The 12,929-nt window shown below is 39.6% G+C and overlaps 1 protein-coding gene across 1 annotated transcript in view; it reads right to left on the bottom strand.

Annotated features, from left to right (window-relative positions):
• Window positions 1–6,824, bottom strand: part of LOC117293380 (sister chromatid cohesion protein PDS5 homolog A-B-like) — a 35,810-nt gene extending 28,986 nt beyond the window's left edge. Inside the window, exons 1-3 of the mRNA XM_033775680.1 lie at window positions 6,707–6,824; window positions 4,161–4,288; window positions 3,731–3,928 (exon numbers count right to left, since the gene is read on the bottom strand). Of these exons, the coding sequence (XP_033631571.1) occupies window positions 3,731–3,928; window positions 4,161–4,274 (312 nt within the window). The 5' untranslated portion in view covers window positions 4,275–4,288; window positions 6,707–6,824. The remainder of the gene's footprint in view (window positions 1–3,730; window positions 3,929–4,160; window positions 4,289–6,706) is intronic.
• Window positions 6,825–12,929: the final 6,105 nt, after the last annotated feature.

The raw sequence follows: 12,929 nt of genomic DNA, 5'->3' as shown, positions 1-12,929 counted from the left end.
ATGTTTCTTAAACAAGGGAGTGGTGTGCTCGAGAAAGGGGGCCTTGCATACAATGCGAATAGCCTTTTTTTGAAGTTTAATCAACTTATCCAGATTTGACTTGTATGTATTGGCCCAGATAATATTACAATAAGAGAGGTATGAAAGAATAAGTGAACAATATAAGGTACGCAGAATGCTCGATGGGAGTGTATACTTCAATCTACTCATGATACCAATATTTTTTGATACTTTGTTTTCTAATTCTTTGATATGGATGTTCCATGAAAGACATTCGTCAATATAAACCCCAAGAAATTTTGTATTAGTCACTCGCTGTATGGGCTCATTATTAATTTTAACTTGACAATTACGTAAATTCAATTTCTTTTTACTTTTTGAAAAAGCCATAAATGTACATTTCTTCAAGTTGAGTGACAGTCTGTTTGCCTGGAGCCAAATTGATACTTTGTCTAATTCAACATTAAGTACATTGATAATAGTTTCTACATGTCTGTTGAGTAGATAATATTAGTATCGTCTGCGAAAAGGTCAAAAGAGAGGACCGTTGAGGCATGACAAATATCGTTTATGTACAAAGAAAATAACAATGGCCCAAGAAAGGAACCTTGTGGTACCCCACAAGTAATATTATTCAATGAAGAGGAGCAGCAGTCAATTTCAGTATATTGATTTCTGTTCGTAAGATAACTAAAAAACCAATTCAGAGTAGTACCTCTTATGCCATAAAAATTAAGCTTTTGAAGCAGAATATTGTGATTGATAGTGTCGAAGGCCTTAGACAAGTCTAGAAAGACACCGAGCGATATGCAGTTATTCTCAAAACCTTTAGTAATTTTAGGGACCAGGTCTATTAAAGCCATGTCAGTGAATGATTACTTCTAAACCCGTATTGACCATTGTACAAAATATCAAATTTAGATAAAAAAGAAGAAGTTCTCATGTAGACTATTTTTTCGAGAAGTTTAGAAAAACATGATAACACAGACATTGGTCGGTAGTTAACGGTTTCACACTGGTCTCCAGCTTTGAATATGGGGATCACTTTGGCCGTTTTCAGTTTATCGGGAAAAACACCCTTAGAAATGGACAAATTACAAACATGGCATAATGGCCGACTAATTTTGGAAATAACGGACTTAAAAACATCTGGGCTCAGGTCATCGTACCCAGCACGTCTACCGTTCTTAAATGATTTGGCAATATCACAAACCTCCTTTTGATCGGTAGGGTAGAAAAACATTGATTCAGGGTGATTACATTTTTAAAAATCTCTAAATGACACATCTGTTTGTGGAATTTTACTATTCAGTGATGGGCCAATGTTAGTGAAGTAATTATTGAATATATCAGCGACCTCATGGGGATCATTAACTTGTCTACCCTTGTGATTAAGCTTTGTCTGACTTACGACTACCGGTATTATTATTCAAAATGAGCTTAATAATCTTCCATGTCTTCTTTACATCATGTTTTGCCTGGTCAAATTTATCTTTATAGTATTTAGACTTAGCTTCTTTTAACAGGGTGGTTAGTTTATTACGGTAAGTTGTATACTTATGCTTATTCTGCTCAGTTGGTTTGTTAATATATTTTTTATACAGTCTATGTTTATACTTGATAGATTTAATCAAACCAGTGGTCATCCAGCTTTTAAGTTTACAAGTCATTTTGGATTTTACTTGTTGAACAGAAAATTTGCATCATACATTGAGGTATACTTAGAGTGAAACAAATTGAAAGCTTGGTTAGGATCCTCATTAGACAAAACGTCACTCCAGTCAGTTTCAACAAGATCATATGAAAATCTGGCAATACCACCGGCATTGATTATCCTTCTAGATTGATTAGCACAATGTTGGGGCTGGTGATTGTCCTTTAATGATGAGACTTGGAAGATGGGAAAATGATCTGTAATTTCAGTAAATCATCGAGATAGTTGGAAATGATGTTGTCAATGATGGTGGCAGTCATGTCAGTAATACGGGTTGGTCTATTTATTAACGGCCGATGATAATTACTAAAAAGACTATTAACAAAATTCTGGGTAGGTCGATGGGAATCACATTGCAAGAGATCTACGTTGAAGTCGCCCATAATAAAAGTCTTTTTGTTTTCTTTGTTAATTTGTTGGAGAACAATATCAAATGAGTCAACAAAAGTAGCAGGATTAACCTTGGGTGGCTTATATATTACACCAACAATAATGTTCTTTTGTCCCGAGCGAGGGATTTCAATAAACAGTGATTCACATATGTTATTGTCTGGGAATATATCGTTTCTCAAATTAAATATAAGAGAATCATGTATGTACAAAGCAACGCCACCACCAGCCTTGTCTTTTCTATTATTAGAAATTAAATTGTACCCATCAATTTTAAATGGAGGGCTATTTTCATGGAGCCAGGTTTGGGTAAAACCAAGGTTAGAGAACTGAAAATTCAAAAGATCAAGATAGTCGCAAATACTGTCAACATTTTTATGAAAACTTCTTGCATTTAAATGAAAGGTAGAGAAGGTATCTTTGACAGCTTTGTGCTTGAATCTTTCTTGAAATTGATCACAGAATAAATAATCAGAGTTTGTGTGTTAAAATAAAAGTTACTATCAGGATCGACATCGGCGTTTCCAGGAAACTGATTTTAAATATTAAAGGATTAAGTATGAGATTTGAAAGCCTATCAGTGTTAAATCTTTGATTGCTTCGGAGCTCTACAAGAGCTACATGGAAATCAATGTCATCTTCTAGGTGATTAAAGGGCAAAGCGTGCTGATGGCATGTAAGTTGACTATTGCATAACTCACAATAAGTAGTCATTGAAAAGTGTAGTATAGCATTATACTATATACAATAGACCGATCCAGTAGGCTCCGCCCACAACGCACGTGTGAGCAAGAACACGTGGGGCTCTCCAATGCCTTTCTGCACAACTCTGCCGCGCGCGCCAAGCATACGCGCACGCATGTCGGGCCTTAGTGTCGGACCTTCGTTGAGTTGTGATTGGTCAATACGCAATGGGGCGGAGCTTAAAGGATCGGTCTATTGCCCCAACACAGATTAAGCAACATTCCTCAGCCGTTATATTATTATGTAAGCTTTTGGTAGTAGCCGTGTAATAACATACGAGACTAATAGTAAACTCGAACGGAAAACAAGTACATGAATAACCACAAAACATGGATAAATATGAATTAAACATTGAGCAGTACTTGCTCCATGGGAATCATAGTAAAGTTAAATGTAACCATTAAGAAAATAAACTTGATGCCAGGAAGCCCTGAAGTTCAAGGAGAAGAAGAAGACGGGTCGGTCTTGATGTATTTTGAGCCGTTTATGTATATGTAGTATGATTACGACAAAACTTAATGCCAAGGGAGGGATGCGTTTTCAGGGATTCGGGCGTGTGATTATTCGCACTCCTGGGAAAGGTTTTATTTAGGCGTGCGATGGCGTGCGGGTGCGATCGCACACCTCAAATCAGAAGGACTCCCGTCAGGGAAATTGTGTAAATTGATGAGAAAGACACCTAATTCACATAAACAGTTAAAATGTTTAGCAATGTCTCCGTGTACAGAAAATCTTGCACTGCTGCGACCCAGCAATGGCCGCATAGCAAGGCACTTGCGCGTACGGGCTAAAACGAATCGGTCTAAAGGCCTAGTTGTAGTCCAGAGATACTTGTAGAATCAATCAATAAAAATCAACTCATTACATAATCCTATAGCTTACCCTCAATTGTTCAGCAGTTCGATATGGTGCTTCTGGGGCAAAGACACGGAAGATATCAGCAATGCAGCATGCCACCAGCAGTCGGACATCCTTGCTGGCATGCTTGAAGAAGAAGTTACTGATGAGATAGAGAGCTAGGGGCTCATACTGGGTGGCCTCTTCCTCCTGTTCCATGTCTTGGAAGGAACGAGCAAGCACCTGAGTACAATAAAAGCACCATCATGACCATCCAGAGATGTACTATGTAACAGGGGTCTCAAATGTGTTGAAAAATCCACAAGACCGCACAGGGGTTGTAGCTCAACTTTTTTTATGGACCACACTTTTTTGTACGAGACAAGAATCCAAATGAGAAACAACTCAGCTGAATCTCGGGTCTGAGATAGAAAGTTAACTTTGAGCCCTGGAGGCAAACGCATACTATTCCTACCTTGAGTCTTCTAACAAGCTCATCTCTAGGGAGGTCTTGGGTGATATCTTTAGATCCTTGTGGGTACACAATGGGGGACACCACCAGCCTCTGGTGCCCTCTGCTCTTTGACATCTTGACTCATCCAACTGAAATAATAAATGAAGAAAATAATAGCTTTTAGATTTTTCAACTTAGGATATGATTCATAGCAGAGTTGTGCAGAATGACATTGGAGAAGCTCACATATTCTTGCTCACACGTGCGCCGTGGGCAGAGCCTAATGGATCGGTATATCTTGTCTTTGCATTCTGTTGTGTTTTAGGGACATGTTTGATTTCTATGTGTTATGCGCTATATAAGAATGGTTAATTATTATTATTATTATTATTTAATTATTATTGTTCGCACACTTGCTCTGCCACAGCCCAGACAGCCAATTATGCCGTGAATTCAATGGGGTCATGCCAGAATGCCCACGCTCAGTATACATTGAGAGAAGGAAAGGAAGTAACTTAGAAGAAATTGAAAAGATTTATTTATTGAAATATCTATTAAAAGGTTATGAATTTAAACATCCGACAAGGTAGTACATGTAGTATGTAGTTTTGGTTTTAACTGCCAACCCGCCTTTATGTGGGGAATATCCCTTAAAAATGCAGCCCAAGCATGCCAAGTGTGTTATTATTGCCAAGTGTTGTTAATTGTTTATAAATATAAATAATTTGATACAAACCGCTGATATGAAAATCACTGATTAACATCCATATTTCATGAAACAGAACACATTTTTTAGTTTACACCACTGGGCCAGTGATGTAAAACACAAAAATGTAATGTGTCTCTGAAGCAATTAAATCATATTTGTACCTCAATCGATTGGTGTGTTGCGATCTCTAAAAATCTGGTGCCACTACTTTTAATCCAATGCGTTCACAATCATCACTATGCATTAAGTGCATGTTACGTAAATATTCACAGTCAGTTCGCTTGTGTTTGTCAACTCGCCGTCAACACGACAAATGCAGATGGCAGGGTATGGTTTAGTCTTTACCAAACCGTCAACTATCAATTTACACAAAGCACAGTACATGTACTACATAATTAACTACGCGGTTCACAATGCAGGAAAGCCCTCTCTATTGTCCAAAATGTACAAGCTCTGTGAAAAAGCATGATGGTGGCTGGCGGCTTTGCCGCCTAGAAATAATTTTTTTCACGATAAAAAGGCTCAATTTTTATAACCGAAATATAACCTAAAACTAGGAAAAATTCTCTTTTGGCCAATACTTTACAGGTCTATGACTCTTTTTTGGATTTTAATTGTATAATTACTATTATTGGAGGTGTTGATGATAAATGACGGCACCAAGCAAGTTTACAGCGAGTTGACGGCAAGTAGTTGGACCTGTATTTTCAGTGCGTCTGACATGGTCCGACCATGGTCCGACATTTCCCAATTTATTCTAGAGCTTCGGCTCTACGTGTGTGACGTGTAGTTCAAATGGTTGTGGCAATGCGTGGGGTGCATTGTGTAGCCCGGCAACTGTGCACACATGTGCGGTCCGACCTTTTGAACTACACGTCAAACACGTCCGTAGAGCCGAAGCTCCGCCCCACGCAGGTTCGACATTTGAACCTGTGAATTTCGCTCCGGTTCGGGTAAGATTTTGTCAATTTTTCTTCGAAATATTTCCTCAATCTGTTCCGGTTCTGGTAAGATTTTGTCAATTTTTCTTCGAAATATTTCCTCAATCTGTTTGGAGTATTATGGCAGGCTGCATTAGACATTGCGGATTGAGTTCGTACCCTCAGAATTTGTGTCATGATTTTTGAAAGTGGTAAAAATGGGGCAAATCTGGTGACTAGCTGACGAAATTGTACATGTTGGACCAGATTAACAGTCTGACCGTTGCCGCTCGAAACAATCTCGTAACCCTCCGGCCTGGCGGCCGTCGGGAGGAGGGTTACGTTATCGCAACTAGACCAGATTAACTGTTGCCGCTCGAACCGATCTCGTAACCCTCTGGCCTGGCGGCTGTCGGGAGGAGGGTTACGTTATCTCAACTAATTTTTCATTCGATATGAAATAATATAGTATAAGCAGTATCTAATTTACCTCAATGAGATTCCTCCCTTTTTGCACAAATTAGTTAAAAAGTGGTGGCGTCATACGGAAAGTTTTCCAGCATTGTCCAGGCCCCGGCTACTTTTTTCATATCATTATCAATTAAATAAAAATATTATAAATAAAACTTAGGGAGTCGAGGTCCTCAGCCATGTCAGCTGGTAGACTGGAGAGGTAGCTCCTCTCATGGAACGACTGGGTGCGAGTGTCCGACCAGCTAGCTGGCTAGAGGTAGAGGTGGGCACCCACCGGCAGTCGTAGTCGACCAACCCAACCACAAGCAGCGAGCGTTCACGGACAACATCCGCCCGGCCGGCCAAATTCGCCTGCTTCGCTTCGTTCGTCGTCGTCGTCGTGTGGACAATTTTTTTTTTTTTAAAACAAGCCGTCAAAATTAAAAATGCACTTCAACTCAAAACACATATAAATAAGAATATACCTTTGACTGCTCTTGAAAGAATTCTTCACAAGACGTACACTTTACAACTGCAGCCGACAAAAGATGGAGATTTGAGTTGTTTTGCTAGAGCAATACCGAAATTGTAACCCTTTTTCGAAAAAACAATGGCGCCAACAGTGATACTCAGCACTTTTATTATTAACGACAACTCACATTGGCTAGTTGATTCAACATTTTAAAACAGCTTTTTAAACCATTCACCCCCTAAAAAAAAATACTTACCTCCATAAATTACAGCAACGTTAATCTCATAAATATTTGTTTAAGAAATATTTAAACTTGGGTAAAATTTTAGCATATAATGATTATTTTTTTAATTAAAATAACCCACAAACTCATTTTTATTAGCCAATCAAATGCCTCGTTACATCTTACGTCGGCAATTGCATTTATCAACTGAGGGCGCTAGGTTCGTTGGGCGGATGATATGCTGCACCACAATGTAATTCAGTGCAGTATCGTCCGTGAATAAACGGTCGTCTACACGTACGTACACGGACGGCAGTTTTTTTCTCAAGGGGGTACATGTAGGCTGGCCCATCAGGGACCTCCAAAGTTGAACAGGGGGGGGGGGGGGGGTCCAATGATATTTTTTGTTTCAAGATTTAAAGAAATGCGCATATTTTTGGAAAGTTTGACATAGCCTGTGATATGTAGGGATGGGTTGAATCTGCGGGGGTTTTGCGAATCAATTTTTTTTATTATTCATGATTTGTAAACAAACAAAACAATAATTGTATTTATACAAAAGGGGACCACCGCTGGTATGGTTTCACGAATAGGCCTATACATTAAACCATTTACGAATTAATGTTAGTGTTTTGGGTTGGTTTTTTTTGCTGAGTTAAAAGATTTACATGTATTATTTTGTATCGTAACTTCTACGTAACTAAACAATTTGCATTATGTGCACTTAATAAATGTGGAACGTGACGTGTGATTAAGATGGTTGCCGTTTAATTTCAATGTAATACTACCATAGTTGTGAAAAGTAAACCCAAGTTTGATTATAATAATAATAATAATAATAATTAAACCATTCTTATATAGCGCATAATTATCACCGTGAGGTCCCTATGCGCTGTAAAAGGAAATCAACAATTATTGTACAAAGTAAACAGATATGTTTTCCACTGGGTTTTGAATTGTTTTGATGTCTCTGGGTTCGTTGTAAATGAGCTACATCCTTTAGTTGTTTGTAGCATTTTTAATGGTTTCATTAAGGTAACAGCTGGTCTGGCCTAATTTTATAATTAAGTTGTTTTGGGGCTTCAACTGGGGAATATGTCAGTTTTTGTTTTTCTAGTAATGCTTTTCATTTTTCTGTTAAGCGCTTTGAGGAATGCCTATTCATATTGCGATACTGTTTTATTATTATTATTATTGTTATTATTATTATTATTATTATTATTATTATTATTATTATTAAATAATCACTGGTTTGCAGCTATCCTATAAATGCACCATGATCATCTCTTCGTTTATCTCTTCACCGAGTCTTCAGTTGATTTTATGGAATGTGAGGTCATTATCTTTGTTGTCGGTATCGTCAACTGGCGTGACGACATCACTTTCAACCGGGCTTACGTAATCCATTCCATTATATTCAGGAAAGTCGTCCGAGTCGTAGTCAATTTCTTGACACTGTGACCGTGAGAGTTGGCTACTCCTCTCGGGCACGGTATAAATATCGTTCTCGCCAATGGTTGGCATAATTGTGATGAGACTTGATGACCTCACCCTGCCCTCGGAGTATGTGTCCATTAGGTTAATGTCAAGCTCCCATTGCTGAAGCCGACTAGAAGACCTCCTTGGGGTTGCACTTCTTGGAGGAGGTGCAGAAGCCCTCCGTTTTTCGGAATCTCTCTTTTCGAGATCTTTCTGGAAGAAGTCTTCCACTCGATCCTGCTTTTCTCTCAAGTCATCTATCTCCTCGAATATGTGGTAGAACTCCATAAAAGTGTTGGATATCTCCTCGGAGATTCGCTTGGTCTGTCGTTGTACCTTTCTGGAAAGACTTGCGATGGCTTCGGTCTTGGTTTGACCGGAGTGGGAAAGGGGCACCGGACCTCGGCATATACGAGCGAATTGGCGCATTGCCCTTTCGCTTTGACTGATGGTACATTTTGAGAGGGTTTGCATTGTTCGAAGGTCCTGTATGATGCTGAGAGATTGACGACGATCTAGGATTGGTCTCCAGTCTTCACGAATTTCTTGCTCTTTTTGGAACTCGTCTTTCATCAGGTAGCTCTGACTGTAATCCTCGTTCACTTCATCATCATCTTGACAGATGACTGACCATTCGCCAATGGCGGCAAGTTGCCATTGCTCTCGTTGTTCCAGCTCATACTGAATCTCTCCTGGGACAACATCATTTCCCCTTTCTCCTTCGTCTTGGGATACTTCCTCCCTTTGTTTTTCAACGTTCATTCTCGAAGACATCCTTGAGGCCGCAACTGCTTCCTCTATTTGTGCCCAATTGTCGTACTCGTCATCACTGCTTTTGAGATCGGCCAGCTCATTATTATTCTCACCATCACTTTCATCTGTATCTGTATCTAAGTTTAGCTCATCACCACTCAAGACATTACCGGTTATCTCCAGTCCCGAGACAACTAGATTCTCATCATCAGAATCAATGTGTTCCTGTTTATTTTCTTCTCTGGTCCAGACATTGAACATCGAATCTTGACTTTTGATTATGTCATCAGTCTTGATTACCAGGTCAAGATCTTGTTTGGTGCCACGGGAAGTCTTAGGCCGAAGAGAACATATGCTTTCTCTGGATACATCACTGACGAGATGATCTTCATTTGGAGACATCTTGGTTGTCTTCGCCTGCTGATAATCTGAGAGAGCTGGTGCCACTTCCAAGATGGGTTTGTGTTTCTGTAGTGGGAGATCCTTGACAGTTGAAGTTTCAAGAATGCTTGGAAAGATCTGTCCTCGTGTTCCCTCATTCGACAGCACTTCTATCTTGCTTGGATGGGAATCCTGTCCAAAAGTGTCAATTTCCGTGGTAACCAGTCCAAACAGGTTTGGAATCATCGGTTTTGGGGCATTTATTGCCACTTCTGGTGTTTGAATTTTCTGGGCATCACCCAGACAAAACGGGATGGTATCTGGTTTCATTGGTGTAACTGGTGTAGCCACTTCTCCATGTACCCTCATCATGTTGTTGTCTGAAAGGTTTTTGGAGAGAGGGACAACCTTTGACTGTCTACGCTTTCTCCATCTGCGGATATGCATTTTCAACGGTGAGCAAATGCAAGATGAAGGAGCGGCATCTTCGTCATTTTCTTTCCCTCCTTGGGTGTGGCTGGTGATATGGGAAGTTTCATCAGCAGTCTGTGAAATGGGATCAAAGACAGGAGATATAACATGAGCGTAATTTTTGTAGTAGGCAAGTAACAAAATTTGATTAAACAGAAGCAACATAACACAACAACCCTCACCAGCTTTGCATTTCTTTTGATGCAACACCTTTTCCCAGAATGACGTCTGGGCTTGGGACCATCTTCGGTCCATTTCCCATCAAGGGGTCGATCATGTACATGATCCTTGGGGACGGTGACCTGGGTTTTCGACAGCACCTATTAAAGAATTAAATAGAGAAAAGAAAATGGCAAGTTGCAGTTAGTTTAGGGTAAAATAGTCCACAACAACTTCAACGTCAACCCTTTTCTGTTCAAGCTGGAAAAATGACTAAATTATAAAAAAAATATGAAAAAATGCGAGTATACGATGATCAAGTTACAAATTTGTTGTTTGTACAATGAAATTTGTCTGTACGATATTTTCAAAGTTATTGATTTAATGTGGGAAAACACTACTGTTTAATAAAACTTTTGTGAACAACTAAACTTAAAAAAAAACGTATGCAAGAGTTTCTATACCTTCACTTTAGTGTGAGACACACGAGATGAATGCGCTGATGGAACATGTCCTCGTATCCAAGCGGCAATGTGCCTGTGGTTCAATGTCTGCAATTCAATTAAGACAATGCAATCGATCGTTCCAGTAAAAACAAATCACAAAATATAAACGAAATTGTACAAAAATACTACTTTGTGTAATAAGGTCTACTATAAAATGCATTCCACCAGACTCAGAAAACCGAAAACTGAATTTACGATGAAGGGTTACGCATTAAAACCATACAGAAGCAAAAGATTGTGTGTACATTCATATTAATTTCATAATCATAGTAGGGCCTAGCCTACTGTTTGAACCAAAAATATTGTTTGCATGCCACATTGATTTTAACATTAAAAACAATAAATTAAATAAAAACATATCTCACCAATGTTGCATTGTCCATAGTTATCAAGTTTGTTTTCTTCAAACGTAGATGATACTTCATTCAGAAAAATTGGGAAAGTTCGCTCGATCAGAATTCGCTGTAAGAAAGTCGCAAAACGATACTCACTGAACTGAAGCAGAACAAAATCTGTGCAGTTACCTAGCAGCGCTTTGATAAAAACAAAACAGCAATGCGAAGACGCCCGTTATCACGCGCGCTCAGCTTTGTTCTCATTTATTGTGACGCATTAACCACACGCAGGATGTTGAACTTGATGATGTCATGTCATTAGGGCGCCCTCACGTAGAGGTAAAACAGGCGGCCGTCCAATGGCCAAACCTGTACGCCGCGCGTGCAAATCTGTGCGTTTTGACTGTTTCGTCATCGCTTTACCTCTAAGGTGGCGGCTACAGGTGTCATACAGGGCGTCCATTGCCATAAAACGATAGAAAACAGCCTCGCTACTATGACAGCGCGCCCGTACCTCTTTCGACTGGTTGGCAGATTTTGGAATGCAGAGCATCACAAAACAGTAGTTTCCTGGGGATGTCACGGGATTGGGACTTGAGTCAAGTCTAGGTTGGCAGGGAAACTTTGGGTATCTTTCCACCTGGCCAGCACACCAAATTGTTATTAACAATGAACTAAGGCAAACCGACAATAGTCTCGACCTATAGGAAATTTCCTTATTGAAGTAGTGTACGGCTTTTGAATTCTGGGGACTAAGTTTTGCATAATCTTTACAACTTAAAAGGAAAAAGGTATATTATGTTTGGTCATTGTCAAAGACCAGTGTTCTAACTAGGTGTATCCCATCATAAGCATAAAATAACAAGCCTGTTAAAACTTGGGCTCAATTGGTCATCGAAGTTACGAGCAAAAAGAAAAAACACCCTTGTTAGACAAATTTGTGTGCTTTCAGATAGGAATAAAAGACTTCTAGCTATAGAAATCTTTTCTTATTTTACTGAGAAGCTACCACTTCCTCAAAAATACGTTACTTCAGAGGGAGTCGTTTCCCACAATGTTTTATACTAACAACAGCTCTCCAATGCTCCTTAACAAGTAAGTTTTTAAGTTAATAGCTGTATTTGTTTTGAGTAATTACCAAACGTGTATCTTCCCTTAAAACCATTCATTGTCACAATGCCCATTTTTTATTGCAACGACTTGTATGTAGGGTAGGGCTAACAATTAATTGAACTTACTTGAACTTTGAACTTACTTGAATCCACCGACGCCATCACACAACTGGGGAGGAGACGGTGGTTCTGGTTACTGGGGCAGACAGCTTAGATAAGCTTATGTAGAGCCCCCGACGTTCTTTAGGAATTTATCCACATGTCCCTTGAAAATGTTCACACTTGAAGCTTCAATTGCTTTTCGAGGGAGAATGTTCCAGTAGTTGACCACTCTCTGGGTAAACCAGAACTTCCTGAGGTTGAGGTTGGATCTTGATTTGTACAGTTTAAGTTGGTGACCCCTGTGCTGCACGGTTGACAAATCAAAGAAATGTTCAGGGTTCAAGCCCTCAAGGCCCCTAAGAATCTTAAAGGTCTCGATAAGATCTCCTCGCAGCCTCCTGCACTCCAGGGTGGTCAATTTCACTTCCCTGAATCTGTGAACGTAGTCTAGGTGAGATAGACCTCCAATCATTCGCAATGCTCTCTTTTGCACTCTTTCTATTAGGTCAATAGCCCTTTGAAGATGAGGCCTCCACGCCTGAACACAGTAATCTAGGTGTGGTCTAACCAGTTCTTTGTACAGTCTGATGATTGTTGTTTTGTCTTTGTTCGTTATGGTTCTGTTGATTAGCCCCAGGGCTCTGAATGCGCTTTTGACTGCCTTCGCACAGTGGGTACTTGCATTTAGTGACTGATGGATGATTACCCCAAGATC

Source organism: Asterias rubens, chromosome 8 (genome assembly GCF_902459465.1).
Source record: "Asterias rubens chromosome 8, eAstRub1.3, whole genome shotgun sequence".
In the NCBI taxonomy this organism is placed as follows: domain Eukaryota; kingdom Metazoa; phylum Echinodermata; class Asteroidea; order Forcipulatida; family Asteriidae; genus Asterias; species Asterias rubens.
The sequence above is the reverse complement of the archived record's forward strand: the minus strand, read 5'-3'. Positions and strand labels throughout refer to the sequence as shown.